General features: G+C 40.8%; 1 protein-coding gene across 1 annotated transcript; it reads left to right on the top strand.

Moving 5' to 3' along the window:
* Positions 1 to 759: 759 nt before the first annotated feature.
* Positions 760 to 2,250, top strand: LOC138362862 (uncharacterized). The gene has a single exon (XM_069321437.1). It carries the CDS (start codon positions 760 to 762, stop codon positions 2,248 to 2,250), a length of 1,491 nt encoding a protein of 496 aa, XP_069177538.1.
* The last annotated feature ends 13,169 nt before the right edge of the window (positions 2,251 to 15,419 follow it).

Here is a 15,419-nt window from a genome sequence, read left to right on the forward strand (position 1 = left end):
CGTGGGAATTTTAAGGATGTCATATCTTTACTTATGCTGGAAGGCCAACATTTGGTCCTCATCAAGAACTTTACCAAATATGTGCGTAATATGAGGTCTCATTCGGAAAACATCCCAGCTGATTATGACTTGTCACAGCTGCCTCATCGCCCTCCCACCCCATCAAATGCTCGAGCATGAATCAACTTGCGAGGTCAAACAAACGTTGCATTTTCCTCCCCCTGAAAAGAAAATAGAGTTTAAACATTTCGGGCGAGCGTACGGGCCAAGCCACACGTGTTACTACGATTTTGAGTGCGCCCTGCAAAAGGATAGGCCACAGGGCATAATCGAAGCACGTCACAGGGCCATTGCATATGCGTACATAATCATAGACCGTCGCTATAATATCGTAGAAAAAGCTACCTCGGGCCTAATTCTGCAACCCATTTTGTTAATTAACTATCCTCCTCGTGGGCCAGAATAACGCGAGAACAGCCATATTACCATCTGCACATGTCCAATGAGCAAATGGAAAGTTACAAGAGTCAGACCATGTGCGAGATATGCGACGAACATTTCGGGCCCAAAATCGTCAAAAATAGACACCACGACCATTCACTGAGCGAACATAATTACTTAGCCGCCCTATGCTCTCGCTGCAATCTCCAGTGCAAAGATGGCTACAAATACTTGCACGCATTTTGACATAATGCGGCGTATGATTTAGGGGTTTTGTTAAACGAGTTAGGAAACGTGCCCAAACGCAACGTAGACATTATGTCCAAAGACGGGTGTAAATTTATGAAAGTTGACATTGACTTTCTTAGATTTATGGACAGCTTAGCCTTGCTCAATGGGTCGTTGGCCAAATTAGCCAAGGAACACATCGACAGTGGCAAACCTACGACGTTCACTCTCGCCATGTTAGATAAGGTCCCTGCTGAGGCCCATAATTTATTGTTAACTGGCAAACAGTCCTTTTGTTATGATTACGTGTCAAATTGGGATGTATTAAATGAACCGCGGCTCCCCCCCAGAGATGCATTTTTCAATACCTTGACGCAGGAAGAGCTCCCTGAAAAAGAATACAAACAAGCGTTGGAGGTATTTAAATTAGCCAAGTGCCGCAATATTGGCGAATATCTCGTCTTGTATTTAAAAGTTGATACTGGCATTTTAGCAGACATTTTCACGGTGTGGCGACGCACTATGTTAGATCTTTATAGATTAGATATTGCATATTACCTCTCTTTATCTAGTTTCGCGTGGGACGCCTTCCTGTTCAAAAGTAAGGTGGTGCTAGATCCAATATCAGACCCTAGAATGTATGACCTCATTCGCAGGAATTTAAGAGGAGGCTTCACCTCAGTTGTAAAGCAATTGTCTACCGCCGAGAACCATTACACCGGGGCGGGGTCTGGCGAGGATGGAACCCACATCCTCTATCTCGACTTTAATTCACTCTATGCTACGTGCATGAGTGAAAAGCTCCCCACTGGCGGTTTCCGTTGCCTAACTGACGCCGAACGCGATGAAATGCTATTGCAGGGTTTGAGAAATATTGACTGCAATCAAGAGCGCGGTTATTGGATTTTGTGCGACACTAAACATGTTTCCCCCGACGTAGCTAGATACACTGACGACCTGCCATTAATTTTAGCACACGCCGACATCGTGACGGGACAACTATCAGAATACAGTAAGTCGATCCTAGTTGCGGAAAATCGCAAGCTGCCGCGCAATAATCGAAAACTCATTGCCACCCACGAAGCACAACGCGGCTATTTAATTAGTCTAGATTTCCTTCAGCTTTTAATGCAACTAGGGGTGGAAGTTTCGCGCGTGCACACTATCTTTGAATTTGAGCAGAGGGCACACCTCAAGTCCTTCGTAGATAGTAATATTCGCGAGCGCACAAACTCGACCTGTGCAATTAAGTCTAAGGCATTTAAACTTGTAAATAACGCTATATATGGCAAATCTTTAACGAATTTGGAGCGTTATGCCAATAAATACTATTTAACCACAACTCGCAAACAGTTCCTCAAACACGCTCGCAGCCCGTTTTTCAAACGAGCGACTTTGCTGAGTGAGGACCGTGTCCTTTGCACGACCCGCAAAGATTCGCTCACTATTGATACGCCCACATATCTAGGCTTTCAAATTCTTCAAATAGCTAAAAGGCGGCTATATTCCTTTTGGTACGACACGGTCAAAGCAAAATATGGTGACAAGGCAAAACTGCTCTACACCGACACTGACTCGTAGATTATTCAGCTTACTTGCAGAGATGCTTTTGAAGAGCTTAATAAGGCCCTGCTCATACGCCACATTGATTTTAGCAATTTCCCCGAAGATCATTCTCTATATTCAATCGCGCGAAAAGGCAAACTGGGTCTTTTAAAGTCCGAAGTAGGGTCTAAAATTATAACCCAGCTCGTTGCCCTTAAGCCCAAAATGTACTCGCTAGTGACGCTGGATAAACAGCACATTTGCAGATGCAAGGGGATCACACGACGTCAGCAAGCTGGGCTAGAACACTCATCTTTCATAGACGCCCTTGAAACAAACACAAGTCGGAGGTTTGTGACTAGGACTATTAGAAATGTTGGCGGGCAAATGTGCACATGCGTTACTGTCAAGAGAGGCTTATCCGCGTTTGATGATAAGCGATACGTAATAAGCCCCACTGTTTCACTCGCTTATGGTCACCCCGATATTCCACACGATCCAGAGGATGAGGAGGAGGCAGTCATTAGTGACTTAGAGATGAATGTGGACGCGCAGGAAAATGTGGAACAAAATATACGCCCTGCAGGACGGCGTCATTACCCAATTTTCAATATGTGGGCCAAGAGAGATTCATTGGCCCAAAACCTATTCCCAAACTTGCTGTGAAATATGCTCGCTCCTCTGCATTTAAAAAAAAAAAAAAAAAAAAACTGTTTGCATTCTCACATTAGTGCGTGTTATTGTTTTTATTGTTGTTATTATTTTATAATGTTATAAGGGATGTTATTATTATTATTAATATTAATATTATTATTATTATGCCTATAGATTTAAGCTTGTAAATATGTATATATTATGTTTTTGTTTCAATAAACAAACAAAAAAAAAGTACGTATTTTTAATGTTTTCTTTGTCACGCCCTAAGCTTGTATATCTATCTATCTATCTATCTATCTATCTATCTATCTATCTATCTATCTATATATATTTTATAATGTTATAAGGGATGTTATTATTATTATTAATATTAATATATATATATATATATATATATATATATATTAGTATATTTTGGTAGCAGTCTTTCCTGTAGACATATTTTATTAAATATGACCGAAAAAGTAAGATTAATAATTCTAACACGAATTTTCTCAATCTTTCGTACATTATGCTTCACTGTTGGAGGTAAATCAAAAATCACTTCTCCAAAATTCATTTTTATTTCTAGTCTGACGCGACACGGGCGCGTTTCGTAAAACTTATTACATTTTCAAAGACTTCACAAATACACAACTGATTAGAACTTGCGTTTCCCTGATTTTATATCTACATTTGAGTGAGGTGGGAAGGGTGATGTGGCATTACATTTGAGTGAGGTGGGAAGGATGATGTGGCATTAGAGGATATTAATAGGGTATTAAAAGTATCAAAACAAGACAGAACACGAAACAATGGATATTGAATAGAAGTGTTTGTAGAAAGCCTATTGGTCCATATTTCTTGATGCTTCTATATTGGAGCGGAGTCTTGAGGTGGGTAGAATATAGTTGTGCAATAATTGGCTGTTGATTGCTGGTGTTGACTTCTTGATGTGTAGTGCCTCGCAAACGTCAAGCCGCCTGCTATCGCTGTATCTATCGATGATTTCTGTGTTGTTTACTAGGATTTCTCTGGCGATGGTTTGGTTATGGGAAGAGATTATATGTTCCTTAATGGAGCCCTGTTGTTTATGCATCGTTAAACGCCTAGAAAGAGATGTTGTTGTCTTGCCTATATACTGGGTTTTTTGGAGCTTACAGTCCCCAAGTGGGCATTTGAAGGCATAGACGACGTTAGTCTCTTTTAAAGCGTTCTGTTTCGTGTCTGGAGAGTTTCTCATGAGTAGGCTGGCCGTTTTTCTGGTTTTATAGTAAATCGTCAGTTGTATCCTCTGATTTTTGTCTGTAGGGATAACGTTTCTATTAACAATATCTTTCAGGACCCTTTCCTCTGTTTTATGAGCTGTGGAAAAGAAGTTCCTGTAAAATAGTCTAATAGGGGGTATAGGTGTTGTGTTAGTTGTCTCTTCGGAGGTTGCATGGCTTTTCACTTTCCTTCTTATGATGTCTTCGATGAAACCATTGGAGAAACCGTTATTGACTAGAACCTGCCTTACCCTACAGAGTTCTTCGTCGACTTGCTTCCATTCTGAGCTGTGGCTGAGAGCACGGTCGACGTATGCGTTAACAACACTCCTCTTGTACCTGTCAGGGCAGTCGCTGTTGGCATTTAGGCACATTCCTATGTTTGTTTCCTTTGTGTAGACTGCAGTGTGGAAACCTCCGCCCTTTTCCATGACTGTTACATCTAGAAAAGGCAGCTTCCCATCCTTTTCCGTCTCGTAAGTGAAACGCAGCACGGAACTCTGCTCAAATGCCTCCTTCAGCTCCTGCAGATGTCTGACATCAGGTACCTGTGTAAAAATGTCGTCAACATACCTGCAGTATATGGCCGGTTTCAAGTTCATGTCGACTAAGACTTTTTGCTCGATGGTACCCATGTAGAAGTTTGCAAACAGGACACCTAGGGGAGAACCCATAGCGACCCCATCTACTTGCTTATACATGTGCCCATCCGGGCTCAAGAAGGGTGCCTCTTTAGTACAAGCTTGGAGTAGTTTCCTCAGAATACTTTCTGGCATGTCAAGAGGAGCACAGGCTGGATCACGATACACTCTGTCGGCTATCATTCCGATTGTCTCGTCCACAGGTACGTTGGTAAACAGCGATTCTACGTCCAACGAGGCTCTTATCCCTGTGGCCCGTGCGCCCCGCAGTAAGTCCACAAATTCCTTTGGAGACTTCAGGCTGAAGGCGCAAGGAACATAAGGAGTCAGCAGGCCGTTGAGTCGCTTCGCCAATCTGTACGTGGGTGTGGGTATCTGGCTAATGATTGGCCGAAGTGGGTTTCCAGGCTTGTGCGTCTTGACATTTCCATACGCATATCCAGGTTTATATTCCCCAATGATCTTTGGCAGGTGGAGTCCGGATTTCTTGGCGTTCACAGTTTCGATCAGTTTGTTGACCTTTGCTTTTAATTCGGCTGTAGTGTCCTTCGTTACCCTTTGGAACTTAGTTTGGTCAGAGAGTATGATGTTCATTTTCGCCAGATATTCGTCTTTTTTAAGAATGACATATATTGGCGACTTGTCACCTCTCCTGACAACTATCTCCTTGTTCTCACGAAGGCTTTTAGCTGCCGCTCTAAGCTCGGGGGACAGTATGGTGCTTCTGTAGTTGCCTCGATTCTTTCCTCCTTCTGCAATAAGTTCTGCTTGTAAGGTATCTTTGGTAGTGACCTTCTTTTGTGTCTCGAGGTCGAATATGTCGTCCAACAGAATTTCTAACTCCACTTTCCGGGCCATTTCACTCGGTCTGGACATAACATGACAGTTTATGCCCAGATTTAGGAGAGTGACTTGGTCCTCAGTGAGGTTAATTCCTGCAAGGTTCAGGAAGCCATCTCTTGGTCGTGGAATTGCCATAGGTCCTCCATATAATGTTGTTAGTTTCTTGATAATCCTTGTTTCAGTGCTGAGGTGATGTTGGTCTGTGAGGATGTCGAGGTGTTGTTCAATGCGGGTACGGATACTATGGTCGATGTTGCTATTTCTCCACTCGTTTGTAGCATGAAGTAGTTGCGTTTTTTTGTCTTTGATTTCATTCTCTGCCTTGTATATCTGATCATCGATAGATACAGCGATAGCAGGCGGCTTGACGTTTGCGAGGCACTACACATCAAGAAGTCAACACCAGCAATCAACAGCCAATTATTGCACAACTATATTCTACCCACCTCAAGACTCCGCTCCAATATAGAAGCATCAAGAAATATGGACCAATAGGCTTTCTACAAACACTTCTATTCAATATCCATTGTTTCGTGTTCTGTCTTGTGTTGATACTTTTAATACCCTATTAATATCCTCTAATGCCACATCATCCTTCCCACCTCACTCAAATGTAATGCCACATCACCCTTCCCACCTCACTCAAATGTAGATATAAAATCAGGGAAACGCAAGTTCTAATCAGTTGTGTATTTGTGAAGTCTTTGAAAATGTAATAAGTTTTACGAAACGCGCCCGTGTCGCGTCAGACTAGAAATAAAAATGAATTTTGGAGAAGTGATTTTTGATTTACCTCCAACAGTGAAGCATAATGTACGAAAGATTGAGAAAATTCGTGTTAGAATTATTAATCTTACTTTTTCGGTCATATTTAATAAAATATATATATATATATATATATATATATATATATATTATATATATATATATAATATATATATATATTATATATAATATATATATAATATATATATATATATATATATATTATATATATATATATATATATATATTTTTTTTTTATAATATATATATATATATATATATATATATATATATATATATATATATATATATATATTATGTTTATGTTTCTATAAAAGAAAGAAATGCATGTTTTTTTTTTTATATCCCCCATATATATATATATAAATATATATATATATATATATATATATATATATATATATATATATATATATATATATATATATATATATATATATATATATATATATATATATATATATATATATATATATATATATATATATATATATATATATATATATATATATATATATATATATATATATATATATATATATATATATATATATATATATATCATTCCACAGTGTGCATATTAAACAGTAGAGACTCAGCCCCCAACATGGAAAGACCTGATGAGATAATATCTCAAGCCCATCTTAACATCTTCAGGGAACCATGTCGGATGATAATAGCGGGTTATTCAAATGCAGGGAAATCATTTTTATGCAACAAACTCGTGCACAAGTACCATGAAACATTCGCTCGAATAATTATATGTGGTGGGGGATATCCCGAGTTGATGAACAATCCACGAATTAATAGAAAAATTGTTGCTCATTCGAGCATTATTGATCCTTTGGATGAGCAAATGGGTAATTCCCCAATGCTGATAATAATCGACGATCTCTTTACTGAAAGCGCAAATTCAAAATTGTTTCTGATATTTTCACCAGGGGGCGTCATCATAACATCTCTGCCATATTGATCACGCAAAATATATTTTTCCCTGGAAAATATTCTAGGAACATAAGCCTAAACGCCTCGCATTTCTTATTAGTCAAATCAAGAGATCTTTCTCAAATTGAGACTTTGGGACGTCAAATATTTGGGAAACAGGATTCAAAGAAATTTCTAGAAATATATAAAAAGGTCATAGCCAAACCCTATGGTTATTTATTTGTAGATCTCGGGTCAAGCACACCCGCCAGCATAACTTTGCGCGGGAATATTGTCGAAGAGAAACCATTTGAAATAGTTTATCAATGGTGAGCAAGAAACAGCAAATACTCGATCGAGTTTATAATGATCCTACTTCCACTGGGGGATTTGGAGGCGTGCAGAGATTATATAAAGCAGCTAAATTACTTAATTCTGACATAACACTGGCCGATGTGAAAGATTACTTAAAATCCTCAGACGCATATACGCTGCATTATTTACAACCTAAAAAATTCGCGCGTCGACGAGTTTTGAGTCCTAAACCACGGGTTTATGTGTCTGTTGATCTAGCAGAAATGGGGAAGTTGGCAGGGATGAATAATGGCATCAAATATCTGCTCGTTTGTGTGGACATATACTCCAGGTTTGCTCAAGTAGTGCCGCTAACTAGGAAAGACGCGAACATTGTGTGTAGGGCACTAAAATCTATACTAGAGACACCTCACTCGCGCGGGGTGCGGAAAATTAATTCAGATCGCGGGGGCGAATTTTACAACGCGCGTGTGAAAAAGATGTTGGCCTCTAAGAAAATTGTGCTGTACAGTGTATTTTCTCAGGAAACAAAAGCATCCATAGCCGAAAGATTCATACGCACTTTGAAAACTAAGCTTTACAAGTATATGACTTCGCACAACACATTGAAATATATAGGGGTGCTGCCTGACGTTGTAAAAACATATAATGTCTCGCCACACCGAGGGTTGGGGGGCAGAACCCCCAGAGAGGCGCATGCTTTAACAAAACAAAGAGAGATTGTCAATCTATTTAACTTAATGTATAAAAACCCAGGCAAAACATTGCGGGGCATCATTCCACAGCTGAAGGTTGGCGAAACAGTACGCATTACTTTATCTGATCGCGTTTCGAAATTTAAAAAAGGTTTAAAACAGCAGAATACGCGAGAAATCTTCACAATCGCGCGAGTGGACAATAGCCAGAGGGTCCCTTTATACTATTTGAAAGATTTGAACGGTGGCAATATTGACGGAGGGTTTTATAGACAGGAACTAACCCTCACCCATTTGCCCGCCGCCTTCAATATTGAAAAGGTTTTGAGCAAGAGAGAAGTCGACGGTCAGTTGCAATATAAAGTCAGATACGAGGGTTATGATCAATCATTCGACCAATGGGTCGACGCCGATGACGTACTGAAACTATGAAGGAGCCTTTAGTTCAGAAATACTGGGATCTGATAAGACTATTAGCCGGTCTTAAGTACTCCAGCAGAAAGAAATTAATTGAAAAATTCAAAAAGCCACACATAAATTGCCTATCGGAAATATTTAAAAATCTTTTAAGAAATAAATTGCCCGTGCCTAGCGAGGTTTTAAAAAAACTGAAAAAATATAGTTCATTAATTCGTGTTGTAGCTTGCAAAAAACCTTCCACGGCAATTAAAAAAAAAATATTAACTAGCAAACGGGGTGGTAATATCCTATCTATTCTCCTTCCCATTGCCGTTAATCTGTTGTCGCGTTTATTTACCAAATGAGAGAGTATTATTTAGTCCCGCGGAAAATAATGGACGAGCGAGTGCCGGCCACTTTGCCGACAGTGCCAGAGATATCGATGCCAACGCCTCCGCAACAGACAACTGAGAACGCCCAGCCCGAAAGATCTAATCCTACTGTAGCACATCTGATAAATCTGAGATTAAAAGTGATACATCACGAATATGCAAGGGCACTTTTAAAATATTTCGACGAGAGCGGGCTTGTTAAATGGGACGTTAATGGCAATATAATGAGTCCTGTGACTGGCTTGCATATAATTAATGATATTATATATGGGATGACGGAAAATCGACGGAGGGAAATATAATGACGTGTTTGCTTAAAAATTGAATCACTCTCGAAACAACTATTGGCAAGATAGCATGGCGGGGCTGCAAGTACCACTAAGGAATTATGCCGCTGCGATAACTGACGCCTTTCCCAAGCCGTTCTCCGCTAGGATGGTAGAGGCCACTATAGCCTCGCGTCAAACTATTGATGTTTTGCCAGTAAATACTGGGGGCAATAAATTTAGAGATGCGTATCTTGAATTTAACATTAAAGGCGTGAATGGCCACTTTCTAGATATGTCGTCATTGGCTTTGGAACTATCGCTAGCAGTAACGGGCGAAGATGGAGCTAGTGCGATAGGGGATACAGAAAATGTAACAATTAGTAATGGTCTATCACAGACTTTATTCAAATCTATAGTAGTGTATTTCAATGAGACTGTGGTCGAAACTAACTCTCTATTCTCATACTGGAGTTATATAAAGCTGCTGACTACTATTTCGGGGTGCGAAGCTGAGAGATATCGGAAACTAGCGCATTTCTTTTAAGGTAATGACCCCAGCAGATTTTCCAACGACTATTTTGCTGCAATGACTGAGGAAAGGGAGCAGCAAATGACTGAGATGAAAACTATGGGTGTGCACACATGCTTTAAATTATTGGCGGATGTTACTACAATTAGCGAATACGTTCTGGATAATGTGGATGTGCGCATTCGCCTAGAACTGAACCCGGATAAATGGATTATTCATAGCGAAAGGGATAATGCAAACTTTAAATACCATATTAAGATGGCGTGGTTGTGGATAGATCGCATAATGCCATACCCGGCCGGCTTAACGGCCATTAATAAGGCATTGATACAAAATAACACCCCGATAACATATACGCTTAACAAAACCCTATTAAAGACTCATATACTGGGCACAGGACAGCGGACAATTACAATGGATCAGCCCTGGGGAACTGTAGTTCCCGAGCGTTTATACATGATTATCGTAGATATGGAGGCAATGTCAGGAGGCTATACCCAGAACCCATTATATTTTGAGAATTGTCAGCTCACGAGTGTATTTATAACTCTGAATAGCACTACTTTATTTAATATTGCTTGCGCTTTTCCACACAACTGCGCAAAATTATATTATACAACGCTACAAGCTTTAGGTTTCGATAATGCCCACACGCTATCCTATGACGCATTTGTTAACGGTGGCACTATACTGGCTTTCAATTTACAGCCCGAAACTATAAAGGACGCAATGCCCCTGGAAGTGTCTGGTAACCTGAGAATTAGTCTAGAATTTAAAATGCCTGTGGTGGGAAATAAAGTCATTTTGCTTTATGGCGGCACCACTGGCATCCTGAAAATTAATGCGGAACGTAGAATAGTTTGTGATACGAGAGCGTAAAAGCTATGAATTGTCTTGAAATTAACGAAGCGCTGAATGGGGTGTTGGGTCGGGAAGTGCAATATCTGGGATGTTATCTCGCCAATGATGCAAGAAAAATTTTGAAAAATATCTATAACCATCCTGTGGTATTTATAATTAATACACTAGATGCAGAATCTGCAGATACAATGGGTCATTGGGTTACATTTTGTATAGCCAAAGCAATGACTAAGACAGAAATTGTCATTCTTGATAGTTGTGGAAACCCGAGAATTGAAACGTATTCGAAATATTTTAAGGTTATATTGAATAGCTTTGAAAAATATGATTTGCACATATTCAATAACAGAATACAGCAGTTGGAAACTTATTTCTGCGGGAACTATGCGTTATACTTCACCTACTATTTATCCCATCTAGGGGTGGGAAAAGCGCTTCGGAAATTTGCGCAGGATTTTAAATATGAACAACACAGCAAAAATGACGCTTTGGTTGTGAAATTTACGTATGATAACCTGAATATGCCACTCTGTCAAACAACATTTTGCCTGGGAGATGATTCCCAGGATGCGTGCTATAACCTGTGTGAGCAGGTGACCTAGCTTGCCTGAGGGGGTGGGGTGTGGTGGGGGGTGAGGGAGGGGGTAGAGGTTTTAGGGGTATATATATAAGCCCAGTCCTAAGGCCCATTGACTTAACTTGTCCACCGACGAACGCCCTTGGTTCTGGTGATCATTAGAAGCCCATAAGCGAAGTTTTTTGAAAATGGAATTTGCCCGTGGTGAGTTTTTTTTTATTTTTATTTTATTTAATTTATTATTATTATTTTTTTTTATTATTTTTATTTTCATTTATTTTTTTTTTTTAACATAACTCTGATATAGGTGAGAACGTGTGTGTGTGTGTGTGTGTGTGTGTGTGTGTGTGTGTGTGTGTGTGTGTGTGTGTGTGTGTGTGTGTGTTTTTATGTTTCTTGTTTGTGAATATAAAATTTTATTAATGTTTTTTTTTTTTTTTTTTTTCAGAATTGTTGAACGGTTGCTCAAAAATTGAGGTGACTGGTGGGATCAATTTCAACTTTGGGACTGCTCTCATCCTGCCAGCTGGGGTGACGCCCCATGATGTAGCGGATATATTGAAGAGTAGTGGTGGTGCCAATGTTCTGCCGATGTGTCAAGCCCCCAAAACTTCATCAACTTCGCCTACGACCTCGCCTACGACCTCGCCTGAGACTACGGAGATGCCAGGGCCAGTGCCAGATGTCGTTGTGGCCACTATGCACCCCAAGCCGACGGTGCCCATGCCCCCGCCTGAGACGCGGCCGGTGCCAGAGCCCTGCCCCGCGGCCCGCCTTGTTGTTGACTCTATGGATTCACGGGTGCCGACCCCGGCGGGGCCAGGACCATTCCCAATAACGGCAACAACAACAACAAAAGAGCCCAAAGCTAAGAAGGCGAAGAGTGGAGAGATGGCTCTGAAAACGAAGGCAACAACAACAACAACAACAACAACAACAGAGTCCAAAGCTAAGAAGGTGGCGAAGAGTGGAGAGATGGCTCTAAAAACGAAAGCAACAACAATAACAGCAACAACAACAGAGCCCAAAGCTAAGAAGGCGGCGAAGAGTGGAGAGATAGCTCTAAAAACGAAAGCTTCGACAGCGCCTTTGATGAAGGACATTGCAAAGCCAACAAGTCGCCCTGTACAAGATTGTCAAATAACCTGGGAACAGCCTGCACAGGGGCCCGCACCGGGGCCTTGTCGGGCTAGGCTATCTACGCGAGGCCAACGCAAGAGGACGACGACGACGACCCCATATGATAAGAAGTCGAGCAACCGCGAGGCTTCCCCCCAACCATCCACCTCGGGATATGTACCTCCAACAAGACGCCCTAACCCGCCTCCCCCAGCGACCCGCCAGCGGGAGGCAGTTACCCACATTAGCGAGAGTGAAGACGAGGATGCCCGACAGACCCCCCAGAAATTAGCGACGGTGTGCCGCGTAACCCCTATGGCACCTAAGACACAAGAGCTGAACACGGGGGACATATTGTCTTCGCAGACCTTAAACGCCGCGGTCGAACTGTTTAGTGAAAATCAATCGTTAGCCATGGAAGAGTTGGGCCTGGCTACGATTGACATGTTCACAACACAGTTCGAGCCGGTGGAGGGATTCGATGATGAGGTCTCGGACCTCTTCGAGTGAGGCCAGAAAAAATTCTATGAGCCAGACTATGTAGAGCCCACTCCGACCATGGACTTGTTCACGCCGACCATGCACGAAGCAGCTTTATTGTCCTCGGGCGTCATGCGAAAACTTAATTAAAATGAATGTATTGCAGTGTCATGTATATATATATATATATATATATATATATATATATATATATATATATATATAGATATATATATATATATGCAAACAAGCCTGAATGGTCCCCAGGACTATATGCGAATGAAAACTCACACCCCAGAAGTGACTCGAACCCATACTCCCAGAAGCATCGCAACTGGTAACTACAGGGCGCCTTAATCCGCTTGACCATCACGGCCGTCAAAAGGAAGTGATAGCCGAGGCTATTTGAGCCACTTCCCCGACGGCAACTCGGATGGTAATCTTGGGCATAGCATTTCACCAAATCACCTCATTCTTTGGGGCACACGTGAGGAACACAAATGCAAACAAGCCTGAATGGTCCCCAGGACTATATGCGAATGAAAACTCACACCCCAGAAGTGACTCGAACCCATACTCCCAGAAGCATCGCAACTGGTAACTACAGGGCGCCTTAATCCGCTTGACCATCACGGCCGTCAAAAGGAAGTGATAGCCGAGGCTATTTGAGCCACTTCCCCGACGGCAACTCGGATGGTAATCTTGGGCATAGCATTTCACCAAATCACCTCATTCTTTGGGGCACACGTGAGGAACACAAATGCAAACAAGGGGAAGTGGCTCAAATAGCCTCGGCTATCACTTCCTTTTGACGGCCGTGATGGTCAAGCGGATTAAGGCGCCCTGTAGTTACCAGTTGCGATGCTTCTGGGAGTATGGGTTCGAGTCACTTCTGGGGTGTGAGTTTTCATTCATATATATATATATATATATATATATATATATATATATATATATATATATATATATATATATATATATATTATTGTAGTTATGTGTATTGTAGGTTTTATTTGTTCAATAAAAAAGAACTAACGATGAAAATAAATAATGTTTTTAATTTACCGGTGGGGGGATATCTATAATACTGAATGAATGAATGAATGAATTATGTCTTTTCTGATGTTTGCTCTTTCCTATGAAAAAACAAAACAAAACAAATATTTGATAATGTTCTTTCCTCTAAAATTAAAACATAAATACTTGTTTCTATATGTTTGGATGAAAAAAAAACATGAAATAATAATACGTTGTTGTTTCCAGATCTGATGGAACTTGCATATATTTTTTTCTGTCAATTATCTGAGTTTCCCCATAGACGAAAACGGGACTGGACCGCCCGTGAAGATGTTTTCTGTGAAACGGAATATAGAGAAAATGGGGACAATAATCTGGAGTAACTGATGAAAAAATATAACTCGAGTCTTTCTCATTTTATTTTTTACCTGATTATTGAAACCTTACCAAATGTAAAGACAAAACCCTTTATTTCAGATACACTTCTCAGCAGGAATTAAAAAACCCAGATATATTGTATTTACATAAAAAAAAAACACGCACACGCACACATATACTAGCGCCATTAAATACTCCAAAAACGTTTATATGCCTTTCACCAGTGTATTTTTTGGTTTCCAACTATTGAACATTCATCCTCGGCACCTCTCATAAGTAAAGACCCCCTTCTTGAGGCCCTAGACTCATCTTAAAGCAAGGCGACAAAAAGTAAAAAAAAACAGGTTAGGATAGGGCACCAGTTCCTCAGGTACACCATGGGTGGTGGTCCCCCCGGGACCTCAGGGGAGACCACCACCCCACCACCGCCAGCCAGCCAGGAGCGCGCTGACTGTGCCCTAACCTAACCACCTAAAACAAGAGGGATGGACGATCTGGCCCGACAGGGTCAAGTCGGCCCAACCGTTTCTGAAATTTTTTTACCTCAATCTGTCTCCTTATTCACTACTGACCTGCCTATTTTTGCACATACTGACCCTACAATCTTAATTGGGATTTAAATGCTAAACACAAACAATTAAGGGATAAACTCATAAACACCAACGGGAGAAGATTGTTGGCACTTCTCGATGCATATGATGATGATCGAATTATCAGTAAGAATCAACCAACGCCAATATATGGAGGAGTGCTCAATAGGTGCATTGGCTTCAACCTGTCATACACAACTCTTGAGACTGATATTAGGGATGACTTGATGTCTGACCATTTAGCCATTACAGCTAACATACACGGGGCTAATGTTGACCTACCTGGCACTAAGCTGAGTAGATGCAGGCTAACAGTAAGGAAAGACCAAGAAAAGTTCTTTAAAGACAATATTGAACATTGGCATAACAATTATGAGCCTGAGAGTGTACAACAGTTTTATGATTACCTCGTGAATAAAACCTATGAGGTCATCAAAAATAGTGAGTCACACCAAACAAAAAGACGTACCTGCAAGCAGGTCAGAC

The sequence above is a fragment of the Procambarus clarkii genome, chromosome 9 (genome assembly GCF_040958095.1).
Source record: "Procambarus clarkii isolate CNS0578487 chromosome 9, FALCON_Pclarkii_2.0, whole genome shotgun sequence".
Taxonomy (NCBI): domain Eukaryota; kingdom Metazoa; phylum Arthropoda; class Malacostraca; order Decapoda; family Cambaridae; genus Procambarus; species Procambarus clarkii.